Below are 19,280 nucleotides of genomic sequence, written 5' to 3'. Positions count from 1 at the left end.
TTTAAATGTATATTTTTATGTTGTATATTATATGTTGTATATATATATATATATATACGAGGTCTATTAGAAAAGTATCCGACCTTATTATTTTTTTCAAAAACCATATGGATTTGAATCACGTGTGATTACATCAGACATGCTTGAACACTCGTGGGCATGCGAGAGTTTTTTCACGCCTGTCGGTTACGTCATTCGTCTGTGGGCAGTCTTTGAGTGAGGAGTCGCCCACCCTCTCGTCGATTTTTTCATTGTTTAGGAATGGCTCAGAGACTGCTGCTTTGTTTGATCAAAATTTTTTAAAAACTGTAAGGCACAACTGAGTGGACACCATTCGATAAATTCAGCTGGTTTTCGGTAAAAATTTAAACAGCTGATGAGAGATTTTGGTCTGTTAGTGTCGCCGTAAGGACGGCTCAAGGTGCCTGACGGCAGCGTCTCGCCGTTTCAAGTTGAAAACTTCCACATTTCAGGCTCTGTTGACCCAGTAAGTCGTCAGAGAACAGAGAACTTTCAGAAGAAGTCGGCATGAGGAGTTTATTCGGACATTCCATTGTTAACGGACATTTTGTAATGAAAGAACGTGCGGGCAGAGTCGCATGTCGGGCCGGACCCGACCGCGGGGGGTCACGACAGGAAAAACACCTCCGTTGGAAACCTTAACGGGCAAGTTGGAACATGCCCAAGCTGTTAAACAATTTCTCAGTTACTCACTTGTTGAAAGCCATCAAAAGCCGCATGAATTTTACAAATGTTTTCAACACGGAGGTGTTTTTCCTGTCGTGGCGCACACAGATTTGTCCAGTCGTCACGGAAACGACTCAGCGAATTTGCGCGCACGTCTTTCATTAAAAAATGTCCTTAAACAGTGGAATGTCCGCATAAAGTCCTCATGCCGGCCTCTTCTGAATCTTCTCTGTTCTCTCACGACGTCCTGGGTGAATTAAGCCTTAAATTAGGATGTTTTCAGGTCGAAACAGGTCGACGACGGCGCCTGGAAGCGCTCCACGACGTCCTGCTCTGTGGGAAGTCCTTACACCGACAGAAACACCCCATAATCTCTCATCAGCCGTTAAAGTTTTCACCAAAAACCAGTTTAATTTCTCGAATAGTGTCCACTTGGATATTCCTCACAGGTCCAGAAAAAATGTTGATAAAGCAACACGCGCCGTCTCGAGCAGCGTGTGAAACAAAGGAATTCAGCCGAGAGGGCGGGACCACATCTCACTCAAGGCCTGCCCACAGGGAAATGACGTCACCGACACGCGTGAAAAAACTCACGCATGCTCACGAGGGTTCAAGCATGATTGGTGTAATCGCACGTCATTCAAATCCATATAGTTAAAAAAAATAAATAAAAGGGTCGGTTTATTATCTAATAGACCTCATATATATATATATATATATGTCGGAGGTGTTTTTACACTCAAAGTTGTAACTCTAAAGAGCACTGGTGGCGACATGTCTGAATGTCGAAGAGCTTTGTAACAATGATAATCTAACAGCTGGGCTGCTGATGAAAAAAGTTCAGTCGATTCATTCCAGCCTTCTGCTCCGTTTGCTGCCAAGTCAACAGATTTCCTCTCTTTTCTGTCTCTTTCTCTTTCCCACTGTAAACCGTGTCACCCCTACCACACACACACACACACACACACACACACACACACACACACACACACACACACACACACACACACCACACACCACACACACACACACACACACACACACACACACACACACAATACCCCATGTCTACCTCTGCTAATTAGGTCCAGCATGGTTACCATTAATATCATGATTCCTCTTCGTCTTTCTCCTTCTGTCTCTCCTTGTTTCTCCTTCTTCCTCTCCTCTCTCCGTCTCCCTCCTCCCTCTTTCCCGTCTGAGTTGGCTCTATTTCCTTCAGTGAAGTGTTTCTAATTTGGCAGGGGTCCAGGCCTGGCCGGTTCTCTGCATGACTGCAGCTCTTGTCTCAGCTGCTCTCCCCAGCTGGAGCTGCTCTCTGCTGGGTCCTGAGCTCCATCTGGAGCTCCACGTGTGCATGTTTCTGTGTGCACATGCATGACTGTGTGTTTTTTTTTTTCTTCATTGGTTATTTCACCACATGAAACAGACCTCCTAAGGTTAGGGGACCAACAACCACTAACTCATTTGGTACTGAGGTTCTTCTCTGTCTCCACTGTTCTTGTCCCATTCATTAATAATATGTTTCTTTCATTTTGGCTATTTGTTTTTCCCCCTGGATAATATATCTAAGTATCAAATCATGCTGTGGATCACAGCTGACTATATCAAAAGCTGCCCCCAAGCAGAATTTTAGATTGGTGGTATAGTCTTGATTTTGGTGTCAAATAGAGGTGCGTCTATAGGATATGTAGGATCAGTATCGATCCTACATATATGTATTAGAGATCGTTAAAAAAAAAAAATCAAAAGTCTTCTGTTGCACATGTGAGTCATGCTGTGGGTTATGGCATATTTTTCTTTGGAATATTTGTTTCACAGCTTGAGTTGATGTTTTGGGAGGTTACCAAAGTACATCCAGATGAATGTATTTATTAACAGATTAGTTATTTTAAGATGGTAGGACAAGGTATTTGATTGGTTTGTATTGACAGATACTCAAGGTTCCAGTATCGTGTCATACTAGACATGAAAATGTGATGTTTGGTGGACCCCAATGTTAAACTAGAACACTGCGCTCGTAGAGCACAAACCTCCACCAACGCAAGTTTTTTGACAGTTATGAATTTTTGAAAATTCGTTGAGTGTTAAAGACAGGGATTTTTCCAATTTTCCAAGATTTTCCTGGGTTTGACCTTTAACCTATGACCTTGAAAATTGAATCAGTTCGTATAAAGATATGAATCTTCAGTAAAAATGTCATACAAAAATACAAATATAAAAATGTCATGATATATGAAAAATTGTGGACTCCAGGCTGTTCACAAACAAACAGACAAAAATGAACAAACAAACAGGAGTGAAAACATTACCTACTCCAACTTTGTTGGTGGAGGTAATTAGTATTTACAGCATACAAAAGCATTTCCCAGGTGGTACGGTGGCTTAGTGATTAGCACTGCTGCCTCACAGCAAGAAGGTCCTGTAATCACTTCCTGCCTGGTCCTTTCCATGTTTGCGTGGGTTCCCTCCGGGTGCTCCAGCTTCCTTCCACTTCCAATGACATGCTTGTTACTTGAACCGGACACTTTAAATTGACCGTACGTAGGTGTGAGTGTGCATGTGTTTGTCTATCTATATGTGCAACAGCCTAGCAGCCTGTCCACAGTGTACCCCGCCTCTCACCAATTGACCGCTTGGGGAGGCTACCTTGACCCTTAGTTGGAATATGTGGAGATAGAGGGCAAATGAAAACCATTTTTGTTCTGCATCACATCACTGTGGGCATTCAAAGCATTATTCTACACAACACAAAAACAATACATGATTCATCACATTCTGTTATATTTCTCAGTATAACAGAATAATTTTGTTGACTTGTCACTCAAACACGGTGAAGGCTCATTGTGTCAGCGTCCAAGGTCCATCCATCCATCCATCCATTTTCTTCCGCTTTATCTGGAGTCGGGTCGCGGGGGCAGCAGCTCAAGCAAAGCCGCCCAGACCTCCCGATCCACACACACCTCCCCCAGCTCCTCTGGTGGAACCCCAAGGCGTTCCCAAGCCAGCCGAGAGACGTAGTCCCTCCAGCGTGTCCTGGGTCTTCCCCGGGGCCTCCTCCCAATGGGACGTGCCCGGAACACCTCTCCAGCGAGGCGTCCAGGGGGCATCCGGAAAAGATGCCCGAGCCACCTCAACTGACTCCTTTAGACATGGAGGAGCAGCGGCTCGACTCCAAGCTCCTCCCAAGTGACCGAGCTCCTCTCCCTATTTCTAAGGGAGCGCCCAGCCACCCTGCGGAGGAAACTCATCTCAGCCGCTTGTACTCGCGATCTCGTTCTTTCGGTCATGAACCAAATCTCATGACCATAGGTGAGGATCGGAATGTGGATCGATCGGAAAATCGACAGCTTTGCCCCCCTACTCAGCTCTCTCTTCACCACGACGGTCTGATACAGCGACCGCATCACTGCAGATGCTGCACCGATCCGTCTATCAATCTCACGCTCCATCCGTGCCTCACTCGTGAACAAGATCCCGAGATACTTAAACTCCTCCACTTGAGGCAAGGACACTCTACCGACCTGAAGAGGGCAAAGCACCTTTTTCCGGTTGAGAACCATGGCCTCGGATTTGGAGGTGCTGATTTTCATCCCGGACGCTTCACACTCGGCTGCAAACCGCCCCAGTGCACGCTGAAGGTCCTGATTTGACGAAGCCAACAGAACCACATCGTCCGCAAACAGCAGAGACGAGATTCTGTGGTTCCCAAACCAGACCCCCTCTACACCCTGGCTGCGCCTAGAAATTCTGTCCATAAAAATAATGAACAGAACCGGTGACAAAGGGTAGCCCTGGTGGAGGCCAACGTGCACTGGAAACAGGTTTGACTTACTACCGGCAATGCGAACCAAGCTCCTGCTGTGGTCATACAGGGACCGGATGGCCCTTAGCAAAGGACCCCGGACCCCATACTCCCGGAGCACTCCCCACAGGATGCCCCGAGGGACACGGTCGAAGGCCTTCTCCAGATCCACAAAACACATGTGGACTGGTTGGGCAAACTCCCATGAACCCTCGAGCACCCGATTGAGCGTGTAGAGCTGGTCCAGTGTGCCGCGACTAGGACGAAAACCACACTGCTCCTCCCGAATCCGAGGTTCAACCATCGGTCGAATTCTCCTCTCCAGTACTCTGGAATAGACCTTACCGGGGAGGATGAGGAGTGTGATCCCCCTATAGTTGGAACACACCCTCCGGTCCCCCTTCTTAAACAGAGGGACCACCACCCCGGTCTGCCCATCCAGAGGCACTGTCCCCGATCGCCACGCGATGTTGCAGAGGCATGTCAGCCAAGACAGCCCCACAACATCCAGAGACTTAAGGTACTCAGGACGGATTTCATCCACCCCAGGAGCCTTGCCACCGAGGAGCTTTCTAACCACCTCGGTGACTTCGGCCTGTGTAATCGATGAGTCCGCCTCTGAGTCCCCAGTCTCTGCTTCCTCTTCGGAAGAGGTGACGATGGGATTGAGGAGATCCTCGAAGTACTCCTTCCATCGCCTGACAACATCCCCAGTCAGGGTCAACAGCTCCCCACCCGCACCGGAAACAGTGCGGGTGGAGAGCTGCTTCGGACGGTTTGCCAGAATGTCTTCGAGGCCAACCGACAGTCCTCCTCCATAGCCTCCCCGAACTCCTCCCAGACCCGAGTTTTTGCCTCTGCGACCGCACGGGCTGCGGCACGCTTGGCCTGCTGGTACCTGTCAGCTGCCTCTGGGGCCCCACCTACCAACAAAGATACGTAGGACTCCTTCTTCAGCTTGACGGCATCCCTTACTTCCAGTGTCCACCACCGGGTTCGGGGATTGCCATCGTGACAGGCACCAGAGACCTTGCGACCACAGCTACGAGCAGCCGCATCAACAATGGAGGTGGAGAACATGGTCCACTCGGACTCCATGTCTCCAATCTCCCCCGGGATCTGGGAGAAGCTCTCCCGGAGGTGGGAGTTGAAGACCTCACTGACAGAGGGTTCCGCCAGTCATTCCCAGCATACCCTCACGATACGTTTGGGCCTGCCAGGTCTGACCGGCTTCCTACCCTCCCAGCGGATCCAACTCACCACCAGGTGGTGATCAGTCAACAGCTCTGCCTCTCTCTTCACTCGAGTGTCCGAGACACGTGGCCGAAGGTCAGATAATACGACTACAAAGTCGATCATCAACCTCCGGCTCAGGGTGTCCTGGTGCCACGTGCACTTATGGACACCCTTGTGCTCGAACATGGTGTTCGTGATGGACAAACTGTGACTAGCACAGAAGTCCAACAACTGAACACTGTTCGGGTTCAGATCGGCTAGATCTGCTAGATCGGCTAGAGGGCTCCCCCTTTAGCTGCCACCTTATTGTGGTGGGGGAGTTTGCGTACCCGGATGATCCTAGGAGCTATGTTGTCGGGGTTTTGTGCTCCCTGTAGGGTCTCCCAAGGCAAACAGGTCCTAGTTGACGGGTCAGACTAAGGGCAGTTCAGAACCTCCATGACCAGTAAAAGATCAAGGACCATGATGTCGCCCGGTATGGCGGAGCCCGGGTCCCACCCTGGAGCCAGGCCTGGGGTTGGGGCTCGCGCGCGAGCGCCTGGTGGTCGGGCCTTAGCCCATGAGTGACGTGGGCCCACCCTCCTGTGGGTTCACCACCTGCAGAGGGGGCCATGGGGGTCGGGTGCAGAGAGGATTGGGTGGAGGTCGAGGGCGGGTGGCCCGGTCCATGCTCACAGCCCCTGGCTCCTGGGATGTGGAATGTCACCTCGCTGGGGGGGAAGGAGCCTGAAGTTGTGCGGGAGGTTGAGAGATACCGACTAGAGATAGTCGGGCTCACCTCCACGCACAGCTTGGGCTCTGGTACCCAACTCCTGGAGAGGGGCTGGACGCTTCATTTTTCTGGCGTCGCCCACGGGGAGAGGCAGAGAGCTGGGGTCGCATTGCTTATTGCTCCCCAGCTCAGTTGCCAAGTGTTGGAGTTCACTCCGGTGAACGAGAGGGTCGCGTCCCTACGCCTTTGGGTCGGGGACAGGTCTCTCACCATTGTCTCGGCCTACGGGCCGAGCAGCAGTGCAGAGTACCCGACCTTCCTGGAGTCCCTGGGAGTGGTACTAGATAGCGCTCCGACTGGGGACTCCATTGTTCTCCTGGGGGATTTCAACGCCCACGTGGGCGGCGACAGTGAGACCTGGAGGGGGGTGATCGGGATGCACGGCCTCCCCGATCTGAGCGTCCAAGGTCCAAAGAGGAATTTCTGGTCATTTAAAAGAATGGTTTAAGTTGGTTTTCCCTGTTTTATTGTTAGTATATTATGTTATTATGTGTTTTTTATTCTTTTTACTCTTTTATGGTTTTGCTCTTTTATTATGTTTTTAATCTTTTAATTCATTTTGTTCTGTTTTCCGAATTGTGTTGGGTGAAGTACCTTGAGGTGACCTTGTTGTGAGATGGTGCTATTTAAATTAATAAATTTAATTTGAATTTTATTTTCTCAAATAGAAGCTAAGGCTCTGTAAGTAATTTAATCCCAAAACTTACTCAGGAGCCTTTGTTTTTTGGGGGTTGTTGTGTTTTGTTTCAGTTCGCTTCGGACATGTAGAAACCTCTATTTTGCAAACAATTTGCCACCAAAATTAAAACATTATCATCAGCTTTTCATGAGATCTGGCACAACATCCATGAAGGCAGGCATGCACACTGCTATTATAGTACAGTTTTATCTTTTTAGTCAGGGCAGTGAAATGCTTGGGCCAGTGTACAGGTTGTGCATTTGAGAGGTCAATAATAATCAGGGCTGTCATTCTGATACCTACATTATCAAGGTGCTTCCATTCCTCTGCCCACTCTCGATCTGTAAGACGATGGTCAATCACCTCCTCATGGCGAGCTCCGTGAACTGCTGCAACACAGACAGAAAAGATCCCTGTCAGAGCCGCTCCATATGTACATACACATGATACAGTTTTTCTATCTCCACCATGAATAAATCCACTGTAGCAATTTGGTCCTGTTCAGCCCAGAGGCAGAAGAAAAGTTGACTGTTTGCTGTGTCCTTCTGCACAATGACAACCTTCAAGGGCAACTTATAGGTCAAATTGTTCTTGTGAATTCATATTTCTTGGCACTAGTTGGGTTTTCATGATAGATCTGCACAACCACTGAGTAATATTTTCAGAATCTTGACAAAAACAATTAGGAAACGGCAACATTTCCATTGAAACTGAATGCCACTGCTGGATTTTGTCACAATAACACACATCCAGGGCTTGACATAAACCAATTTGCCCCACTGGCCCACAGGGCCAGTAGAATTTAGAAGTTAGTGGTCCACAGTGTAGGAGCACTGGCCCATGGTTTTGCCCGCAAGAGTTCATGATATTCCACCTTGAAATCCTGCAAAAAAACCTGCCTATATAAAATAAACCAATCCAGAAAAAAACATAGTCTGTGGACCATGAAGTTAAAAAAAAATAGAATTTATCAGAAGGCATTGCCAAGTGTAAAAAAAATAAAGTGACTCCCATAAAATTTAGAGGGCATTTTTTTAAGCAACCCTCAGAGTTGGCTAACTCACACAATGTAAAATACAGATGTAGGTCCATATCAAAACTAAAAAGTATGTCTTGTCTGGATTGGAGTTATAGATCTAAAAATTGAAAAAAAAAAATTATGCTTGTCTCCTTTGTTAATGCTGTCACTGTGGGGTTTCCACAAAGGCAAGCTGGTTAGACTTTTAAACTAGCTTCAAAACAGCCAGGGTCTACCAGGACCAAGCATATACTTCACCATACGATGGATAGGCCCTGCAGATTTGGCAGAAAACCTCATTCTTCTCTTGGTCATGACCAAGCCATGGCCATTTCTGTGGCCAGGTCAGGACAAAACCTCTCTTCCTCTTGTTTCTTTCATATAGCCTGTCTTTCTCCCTTAACTCATCACCATTAAGCTTCCTCTTCTGGCCAATTCCTTTAGCAAAACTCCTTCCTGGTTGTTGTCTGGATTTGGGTGGTTGTAGTTTAAACATATGTAGTTCAATTCGAATTTCAAAGCATTCTGTTAGATTTGTGTCTTGTTCATCTTCGTTTCCTGCAGCTTCCCGCGCATTTAAAGATGCTAACGAACATTGCCGAAGATCAATGACGGAAACGGTCAAACGCACACTCCACGCATCGACAACATACATTTCAATATGCGTGAGATTCTGCGGGAGCATGGAACATGGTTAGGGATGGGTATTGATAAGATTTTATCGATATCAGTACCATTATCAATTCCGCTTATAGATCCAATTCCTTATCAATTCCCTTATCGATACCGCTTGTGAATTTTCTGTGTACTAAAAGTAGGCTATAAAGGTTTTCTATGTCAACAGCATTTTATTGAGTCTTAAAGTAAATAAATATGAAATTGGTTACTGGATCCTTAAACTCTGGACCTAAATAAACTCTACATGGTGGCTCCTTGATCTCTGAATATAAGTAAAAATAAACAAAATCTGTAGTTTTTGTCAAAAGCATTTCCTTTCAGATATTATTGGCATGAATGTCTTTCTGTCATGCTTGGCCCTGGCTCAGGGTTTAGGTCCTGATTTTGGCACTATGTCCTTTATGGTTTTATAGTTTTGTTATTTGTTTATTCTTTCTCTTGTAAATCTCAGTGTGGTTCTGTTTAATGCTTTGCTTTCCAGGTAGTCACTGGTTCCATTCTTTATCTTATCATTTTGTTTTGCATTTATTTAGTCTATAGTTCATTTTTGCATTTGTTTTGTCATGGTCCTTTAGGTTTCTTTAGTTTTGTTCTGTTTATCACATTTATTGTATATGCTCGGTCACAGGTTTTTGTTATTATTTATCTTGATGTTGCTTATCAGTTTACATTCCATTTGTTGTTTGTTGTATTATTCGGTTGTCACCTGTTTTGTTTTTTGTTCATTCCATAGTTTGTCCTGCCATTTTTATTGGACCAGTTCCATTCCAGTTTTAGTTTTAAGCAGTAGTTTCCTGGTTTTCCTCTTGTTACGGTAGTTCTTAGTTTTTCCCCTTTTGGTTTGCTCACATTCATTTTTTGCACGCGTCATGTTTCTCGCAGTTAGTTTTTCTGTCACTATCGTCTCGTTTTGCACTGCTTTGTTTTGCTCTCTCGCACTCTCTTGCCTTTCTTCTCTCTTCTTTGTTCACTTCACCACACCTCTTTCCTGAACTTTCCACACACCTGCTTCACATCAACCTGATTAGTTTGCTCCTCTTTAAAACCCTCACAGTTCCACAGCTCACTGCCCGATTGTTGACTTAGATCACTTTCTCGCCTCTCGTCTTGTCCAGTTTGCGCTTTAGTATTTTGACCTTGCTTGTGTACTACATCCTCCGCCTCGCCGTAGCCCTGAACTCTGCCTGTTTTTTGACTCTGCCTTTGCTCTGCCTGCTATACTCCTTGACACCACTGGTACGAACCCTGCTCGTTTCTTGGTTGACACAATCAACCATGTCTGTGAGTTTGCATTGGTCTCCTGCTGCTTCCTGCATCAAACCATCACCAGCCTTGACAGAACAATCGGGCCAGTACCAGGAGGCCACGAACTCAGACCCTGAACTGAACATGTCAGCTCTTAAAGAGGCATTCGCAGACATAGATTTGTTTTTTATCTGTTTTCGCCACGTCCACTCCCCAGGTGAGAAATTTGATTACCTGGATCAAGCCTGGGAAGTTGTTGAAGCAAACACCTGGCTTTATCGCTACTTTCCTGATCTAGAGGACTTGGACAATTTGTTTGCTGCAGAGAGGCTGCCTGATTGGGTCAAACATCCTGAGGCCTATCTGCAATTCACTCGTACGCCACAAGATGATGACTCTGACTGGACTGACTTGGAAGAGGAGTCCTCATCTGAAATGGAGGGATCATCACTCCAGAGCCAGGCAGAATTTTTGTTCAAGATTCAGGACTTATTTTTTGAGTTCATGGACAGTACAGGTGTGCGGAGCAAGAGGCGCATATTGTCCACTTTATATCAACTTCTCCTCGCTGCACCGGAAATGGTTACTGCTTTCCCTGTGTTAACCAAGTTGTGTCTGCAGTTGTGGGCACCTGTAGGGCTCTGTGTTGAAGCGTCCTGATTACCCCAAGCTTGTGTTCAAGGGGGTGGTTTGAGCCAAAGAGCAGATATTGGTCAGTGTGAGTTGGTTTACAGAAAACAACTGCAGAGGGAAGGGCTAAAGAACAACAACTTGTCCGGAAAGCCCTCACAGTATGTGGGTATCCACGATGGTCCCTGGACAAAGTGCAGAAGTCCCAGAGAACAAAGAGACCAGATAGACAGGAGACGGAGACAAGAAGAAGAGGAGTGTCTCTCCCTTATTTAGCAGGAGTAGGGGAAAAACTACAGAGGATCTTCAGACAGCACAAAATCCCAGTTTACTTTAAACCGGTTAACACCTTGAGACAGAAATTAGTTCACCCTAAGGACAGGATCCCTAGTTACAAACAGAGCAATGTAGTGTATTCTATCAGATGTCAGGAAAACTGTAACGAACACTACATAGGTGAGACTAAGCAACCTTTACACAAAAGGCTATACCAGCACCGCAGAGAGGGCGCCAGTGGACCTCAGTCTGCAGTTCATCTCCACCTTAAAGACACCAACCACACGTTTGAGGACAAGGAAGTTAAAATATTAGCCAGAGAGAAGAAATGGTTTGAGAGAGGGGTCAAGGAGGCAATCTTTGTGAAATGTTTGAAACCCAGCCTTAACCAGGCAGGGGGTCTGAGACATGCTTTATCCCCTGTTTACAATGGGATACTCAGATCAAAGCAGTTTCAGTCTTTTGTTCATGGTAATGAGTCATTCACGTCATCAGCAGAGTTGTCAAGGGAGCCATCAGGAGAGGGACAGCTGCCCTGTCATTAGGAGGGTGCTAACTAGAGCACAATAGGTGCTAATTAGAGCTATTGTTTAGTCACTAGCCTATAGAAGTCTGCCTCTCGGTAGGAGGGGTCTGGTTAAGTTTAAAACTCCAGCTTTTGTGACGTCTTGATTATTCTTCTCTACAAGAGTCAACACAGAAGTCAGACCACCAGAGCAAGAATTTTAGCTGAGGAAGCTTCTGCGATTTGAAGCAAAACGTCCTCGCGTCAAGCAACCCAGTCCAGTCGAAGATTCAAGCTTCTCTACTAATGCTAATGCTATAGCATTGCCGAATATCTGGGAATAAATCAATCTAGAAATCCTGTATCATATCTCATCCGGAACACATTTTTATAAAAGCTCATTCCTTTTCAGTATTTTATTTAAAAAATAATATGACTACTCACGTTCAATCAGTGGCATAGTTCAGTCAAGAATTGATTGCTTTTCTTTGGACAAGCAGAAGGAAGACATATAAGGATGGGCACAATCACAGCATATAGACATTTATGGGTGTAGGCTTTAGACAATTTGCCACAAGGATTAACACACTTGAGTGACAAATGGTCTTTGTTCTCTACGTTGACCCATGTGTCTCACTATAATCATGGGCAGTGTGACTGTAGACAGCGCTTTAATTTGACCATGTGACTGTAGAGCAGCTGTCCTACCTGCCTGCCGGTGTCTGTCTCGGGTGTCGCGATGTTCATTGTGCCTGTAAACGTCTCTGTATTGGTGCGCCAGTGCCATGTCCTCTAAGCGGTAGTGCTGGGGGCCCACTTGGGGATTGGGTGGGTGTGGCAGGCCATTAGGCGGGTGTGTCGAGAGGCCGTTGGGTGGGTGAGCAGGTAACCCTGTGCTGGGGCTGAAGCGCTGGCTAGGGCTGATGGTACAGGGCCTCTTAGCAAGGTGTTCTGGATGTAAGCCTTCTCTGTCCGAGCTGTCTTTGGTCCTGTAGAGGAGGAGGGCCAGATGTTAGTGGTGATGGCGAAAAGCATATAGCTGAATGCTTAGAAAATTCTTCAAGTGTTAATAACTGGCATGGGCACGTTTAGTGAGTGCCACCCTGCGCCTACAAAATATTCTAGTCCCAAGGTAGCCACAGTCAATGTTGCCAGATTGGTCAGATTCCTGCAAAGTTTGGCTGGTTTTTGGGATGTTGAGTGAGAAAAATTTACACTGGGAAGATAGATTCAATTGATGCTATTTTTGTCAACACTGGGCAGTTTTTTTTTTAAAAGAATGTGAAAACCAAATATTTCCAAGCTAGTTTATTGGTGAAGTTTGAATTGATTTCATGGCTGTGCTTCATAATGTGGTGGATAAGTCTCATTGCAGAGCGAGTTGTTATTACCAACTGATGTATTTGCAGGAATTTTAAGATGTATTCAGTTTTTACAAATTTGAGTGTGAGAGAAACAGAAGGACTAAAGCATTTTAGTGCTACAGTTTGTGGTTCCTTGTAGCCTTGGGCTGTATATTGAACACTTTAATCATGATGATTTTACTGACATATCAATTGAATAGTGTTGTATATATTTTGCTGTAATAGCTGTTTTGATCATGGCAGTCCGACACACTGTACTTCATTAATTTAAAAAATACAGTGAAGCAACAAGTGTGTGTGACATATGTGTTCCTTCACATGTTCTGTTATGTTTCAACATCAGAGGGGGAAAATCCACAGGAGCATTTTTCTTCCAAACATTTGGTGATATCATGAGGCCCCATTTAACATGGAGCAATGTTCCAAAACTCAAGTATTGTAGAGGTTTCAGAATGCAGACTCTGTGAAAATTTTTGTATCATCCTCACCCATGCATTTCGATCAATACTGTAATTTCGGTCTTACTTTCCCATCCCTTTACAGTTTTGTCCCAGGTTTGGACATGTAGTGGCCATCATCTTCCCCCAGCGGTTGCTTTGTTAAGTTGCTACCTGATACTGACATGATGGTGGGCGCCAATGGGCAGAGTGCACAGAACTGAATCATTTTCTGAAGCAATTTATTTATGGTCGCAAGATTTTTGAAATAGTTAATTGTGTTCTGAAAAAATGTTCAGTTTCAGGCTTTCTGAAACGGAATCATTTTCTGAAACAAATGTTTCATTTTGTGGTTTGCGTGTTTCAAAACATAGAAGAAAGTAATGGTTTACAACCCCAATTCCAATGAAGTTGGGACAAAATCAAAAGTGTGGTGTGTATAGTTTTGTTCCGTGTACATGGTCACTAAGGATTTGAGAACTGCTTGCCCCAGACAGATTTACAACCCCAAATCCAATGAAGTTGGGATGTTGTGTAAAATGTAAATAAAAACAGAATACAATGATTTGCAAATCCTCTTCAACTTATATTCAATTAAATACACCACAAAGACAAGATATTTAATGTTCAAACGGATAAACTTTATTGTTTTTGTGCTGTTCATTTTGAAATGGATGCCTGCAACACGTTTCAAAAAAGCTGGGACAGTGGTATGTTTATCACTGTGTTACATCACCTTTCCTTCTAACAACACTCAATAAGCGTTTGGGAACTGAGGACACCAATTGTTGAAGCTTTGTAGGTGGAATTCTTTCCCATTCTTGCTAATGTACAACTTAAGTTGTTCAACAGTCCGGGTCTCCATTGTCGTATTTTGTGCTTCGTAATGCGCCACACATTTTCAGTGGGCGACAGGTCTGGACTGCAGACAGGCCAGTCTAGTACCCCCACTCTTTCACTCTTCATCCATGATTTCCAAAAAACAATTTGAAATGTGGACTCATCAGACCACAGCACACTTTTCCACTTTGCGTCTGTCCATTTCAAATGAGCTCGGGACCAGAGAAGGTGGCGGCATTTCTGGATGTTGTCGATGTATGGCTTTCACTTTGCATGGTACAGGTTTAACTTGCACTTGTAGATGTAGCGACGAACTGTGTTAACTGACAATGGTTTTCTGAAGTGTTCCTGAGCCCACGCGGTAAGATCCTTTACACAGTGATGTCGGTTTTTAATGCAGTGCCGAATGAGGGATTGAAGGTCACGGGCATTCAATGTTGGTTTTCAGCCTTGCCGCTTAAGTGTAGAAAGTTCTCCAGATTCTCTGAATCTTCTGATTATATTATGGACTGTAGATGATGGAATCCCTAAATTCCTTGCAACTGAACATTGGGAAACATTGTTCTTAAACTGTTGGACTATTTTTTTCATGCAGTTGTTCACAAAATGGTGATCCTCACCCCATCTTTGCTTGTGAACGGCTGAGACTTTCGGGGATGTTCCTTTTATACCCAATCACGGCACTCACAATTAGTGTCCTCTGTTCCCAAATGCTTACTGAGTGTTGTTAGAAGGAAAGGTGATGCAACAAGGTCGTAAACATACCACTGTCCCAGCTTTTTTGAAATGTGTTGCAGGCATCCATTTCAAAATGATCAAATATTTACACAAAAACAAAACAGTTTATCAGTTTGAACATTAAATATCTTGTCTTTGTGGTGTTTTCAATTGAATATTCGTTGAAGAGGATTTGTAACTCATTATATTCTGTTTTTTATTTACATTTTACACAACGTCCCAACTTCATTGGAATTGGGGTTGTACCTTACTGTTTCATTTCGAAGTAATAATTCAAAACAGTCAATCATTTTCTAATTTTCTAATATAATTTACTTTCATTTATTGGGTGCTTTGAACTTTTTGAAACTGTGAATCATTTTCTGAAACAAATGTTTCATTTTATTTTCAGCATTTCAAGAAAAATCTTCAGTAACTGTTTCATTTACTGTTTCAAGCATTTTGAAAGACTGTTGCTTTTGATACAAGTTGGTTGAGTCTTTCAAGCATTTGTGAACTACTGACTCATTGTGTGAACCACCTGTGCGTTGATTGTTTTAGAATGTTTTTAAGAAGTTTGTTTTAGCAACACTTAGTAAGAATCAAGCCAACTCATGCGGAATGTCAAAAAAGCCATAATTCGTGCCACATCTGGGAGGGAATATGAATTGTGGCAGATAGCGGTCCGGCTACTCAGACTGCGCTGTGACCCGCCCTGAATGATTCATGCACATGTGCATATGAAGCCCCCGAAAGTGGCACAAACATTGGTGGAACACATTTGGATTACCCAGACAGCTGTCAGAATGCAGTGAGAATATGACGAATGCACTTGCATTGCTGTACAAGTGAATGCCAACTGCAGGTGGAGGAAATGTAATCCAGCAGCACTTGACGTGCACTCGTGGTGCATTCAGGCACAATCCAGACATTGAACCAGAATCAAAAGTTGCGGATCATTTCAAACCGCCCTTCGAATGCGATCAGAATGCTTTGAATGCCATTTGCACGCCGTAGGAATATTTAGATTGCAGTCATTATGTGGTCAGACTGTACTCCGACTGCCGTTCAATTTTTCCGCCTCGAATGTTTTGCACATGTGCAAAACTTTCTGTTTAGACTGCTCTCAGAAGGCTGTCTGATGTTCACGAATGCACCTCGACACTTCCGGAATGTGGTCTAAACTGTTGTGTGGGCCGTTGAAGAGGAGGTACTGCTGGCCCACCACCACCAGAGGGCGCCCTGCCTGGAGTGCGGGCTCCAGGCACCAGAGGGCGCTGCCACCTAACAGGAGCAGCCAGGGTGACAGCTGACGCTCATCGTCCTTGACAGCTGTCACCACTCAACAGGATCAGCATTGGTATATCAGCCAGACGACATCTCCACCTCTTTGCCGAGATATCGTTCTACCTTGAAGGTAACGTACCTCAGCTGGTTGTGAGATAATAACCCTTTGTTGCTTGAGCGTTTTTTGTGAACTCTTTATTCGACGAGAGGAGGAGGTGGTTTTCCACCGTACGTATTGCTGGGTGCACACGCACCCACTTCTAACTGTGTTTGCTCCTCGCCAGCAGTACCAGATCCGACACGCGGAGGCAGTGGCCACCTGGGAGTTCGGGACTTGGCGGCTCCAGTATTCCCGGGGTTCGGTGGCGGAGGAAATCGTGTGGTTCCGGTTCGACTTCGGACTGATGTCTCCTATCTTCGAGCCTGCCCACGACATCTTGTATTTGACTCACTATTGTAATCTGTTGTTGTTGTTGTGCATTTTCACAACAGTAAAGTGTTGTATTTGGCTTTATCCATTGTCCGTTCATTTACGCCCCCTGTTGTGGGTCCGTGCTCCTACACTTTCACCAACACTAAACTTTCATTCGGAAGGCATTCGGCCTCTAGTGTGATGAGAGTAAGTTTTCAAAAAGGTGTGAATTTGACAGACGATGTGTGGATCATCAGGAGGGTTTGGAGCCCAAAATCCCCTCACTGCCCCAGCTGCTCCCATGGTACATCTCTACATAACTATCTCATCTGAAAAAACAAATATATGTATGTATGTTTTATATATATATATATATATATATATATATATATATATATATATATGTATATGTATATATATATATATATATATATATGTATATATATATATATTAACACCCTGTGTTCTACACACACACGTATGTATGTATGCATTTTGAAAGATTAGAGTACATGCTATCGTAGGCAAAACCTGTTTGAGGAGTCAGTATTGGGCAGGGTGGACAACCACATGTTGCAAACAAATACAGACACCCATCCACTTTCATGCACGTGTGTGTGTGTGTGTGTGCACAGAAACATACATTCACATATCCCCACTAAGAGCTGCATGTTGTCCAGTTGCAGTCAAACAATGTACCTCCAAAGCGCTTGCATAGCTGCAGAGCAAACACATCAAATAAACCAAAGCCTGATTGTACAGTCTGTATCTCAAGCTCTTAATCTGAATGTCCCTCAGCCCCACACTCTTACACTGCAAGTATTACCCCCCCCCACCTCCTTCTCAGGCTTAAGGAGCAATATGGACTGAGTGCTGCATGTTTGGCAGATGTTTGCTGATGCTGGTTCGGATTTGTGTAAGTGAGTGTGCATGTGCATGTGTGCGGTTGTGTTTTAAGCCATCTGGACAGTTTAAATGGGAGTGTTGATATTAATCTGTTTAGCTGGATGTCAATAGCAGGCATTCTGCTGGAAATCACTCTTTATCATCCTGTGGATCAAAGGAAGGTAAACTGCCACATGTTAGATTTTGTGTGTGTGTTTGTGTGTGTGTGTGTGGCCAGTTTATTTTGTCCATGTTGGCTGTTCTCGTACACATTCTTGGCCCCGGCGTTAGACGAGTCAGAGGACCAGATGGTGCGGTGTAAGTCCTGCCCGAGCCCCCCCATCCCCTTCATCGAGCTCTGGCTGCTGCGTGTAAGCCAGAGGTCAGAAGGCGGAGGTTTGAGGATTACAGCACAGGGGTGTGTATTCAGGTCCAACCTCAGTCCCATCCAGTTTACCCACCTCTCCTTCACCCCCCCAGGATGTGCTTAGCCTTATGGTCAGCACATCGTCATCACCATCTGGACACATCTCACATAAGGACAGCTGCTGGAAGCCTGCAGCTCAGGCAGTCGGAGACAGTGGTGATGAGGAAAGAATGCCAGGAAGGGAAGATGTTAGAAAAAGGAAGAACGGGAAATGCCAGTTGATTGTTCTCTCGTGTCTTCCTCTGAGTTGAGTGACTAATGCGGCACAGTGTGAGAGACAATAGCAGACCAGAGCGCTCTGTTGGTCTTTTTGTCTGTCTGCGGGTTACACCGAGGACATCCCTTCGTTTTCTCTCTGCCTTTGTTGATACTCTGCTTCACTCCCTCTTTTTCTACTCTGGATTTATCTCATCCCTTCCTCACAGACAGCTGGCAGAGCTGGCCTGGCATCGAGGCTGTCCAGACTTCCGCCTCCCGCACACAGGATTTATAGCCTCCTCTTGCTTCTTGGCATTCTGAAATGCCCAGAAATAATTCATTTACAGCGCTGTCTGTGTGAAAGTCTGCCACCGTGTGTGTGCTTCTGCAGTCAGCTTGTGTTAGACGGAGGGACCCTACCTGTCGGGGGTCCTTCTCTTTCCGTGCTCATTCATCTCAAGCATGATCTCAGAGGAGTCGAGCGGCGAGCTGGCGTTGGCATCCAGGAGAAGCTGCTCGTGTTGAGCCAGATATTGGGCTGGAGTCTGCTTGGCCAACCTGGCACAGTGCAGCAACTCTCTCTGCAACAGGGGCAGGTTTGCCTGAAGACGGAGAACACAAACATTCCACATACTTTGAAATATTTTGGAGCTATAACATGTATTTCTTGAACAGTTACAGAAATCTAGGAGTGCTGGATCTGTGATACTTGAAACTTTATGCTGTGTTTACACGTAACAACTGCAAGTCACGAATTCCACGAAGTACACATTCTTGGCCGCTGATCACGAATGTGATGATTTGAGGCAGAGGCATCAGGTGTCCTCAGAACTGCTGCAACCTGTTACCACGCGTTACGATTAATGGCACGTGTTGCTAGAGAATTATCAGGAACCATTACGCACGATCAAGAATAATTTTCCGCATTGTTGCGCGCTATTGCGCCTAACAGCGCATCGTTAAGTTCTGTCATGTTGTGAGGGAGGCAAATTGTCTCCACACACACACCCATATTCATCCATCAGCTGCTGAACAATTCAGATTGCTCCAGTTTGCTCCTCAAAATCCACAGCAGAAAAACTTTGTGACTGCATGCTTTGTTGGGCTCTGTGCCATGGAGTGGTGCACAGAAGAGGAGGAGACTGAGAGAGCCAGATGTGTGGTTTCATGTAGCTCTCGTCT

The 19,280-nt window shown here is 45.4% G+C and overlaps 1 protein-coding gene across 9 annotated transcripts in view; it reads right to left on the bottom strand.

Annotated features, from left to right (window-relative positions):
- The window catches only part of cbfa2t3 (CBFA2/RUNX1 partner transcriptional co-repressor 3), a 187,620-nt gene that overhangs the window by 20,323 nt on the left and 148,017 nt on the right, over positions 1-19,280 (bottom strand). For 7 of the 9 annotated variants that reach the window (XM_034192226.1, XM_034192218.1, XM_034192201.1 and 4 more), the window contains exons 5-7: positions 18,519-18,700; positions 12,240-12,520; positions 7,483-7,568 (exon numbers count right to left, since the gene is read on the bottom strand). In XM_034192226.1, the coding sequence (XP_034048117.1) occupies positions 7,483-7,568; positions 12,240-12,520; positions 18,519-18,700 (549 nt within the window). The remainder of the gene's footprint in view (positions 1-7,482; positions 7,569-12,239; positions 12,521-18,518; positions 18,701-19,280) is intronic. The other 2 variants (XM_034192187.1, XM_034192240.1) reach the window with 1 other exon arrangement.

The sequence above is a fragment of the Thalassophryne amazonica genome, chromosome 2 (genome assembly GCF_902500255.1).
Source record: "Thalassophryne amazonica chromosome 2, fThaAma1.1, whole genome shotgun sequence".
In the NCBI taxonomy this organism is placed as follows: domain Eukaryota; kingdom Metazoa; phylum Chordata; class Actinopteri; order Batrachoidiformes; family Batrachoididae; genus Thalassophryne; species Thalassophryne amazonica.
This window is presented reverse-complemented; position numbering and strand designations above follow the sequence as displayed.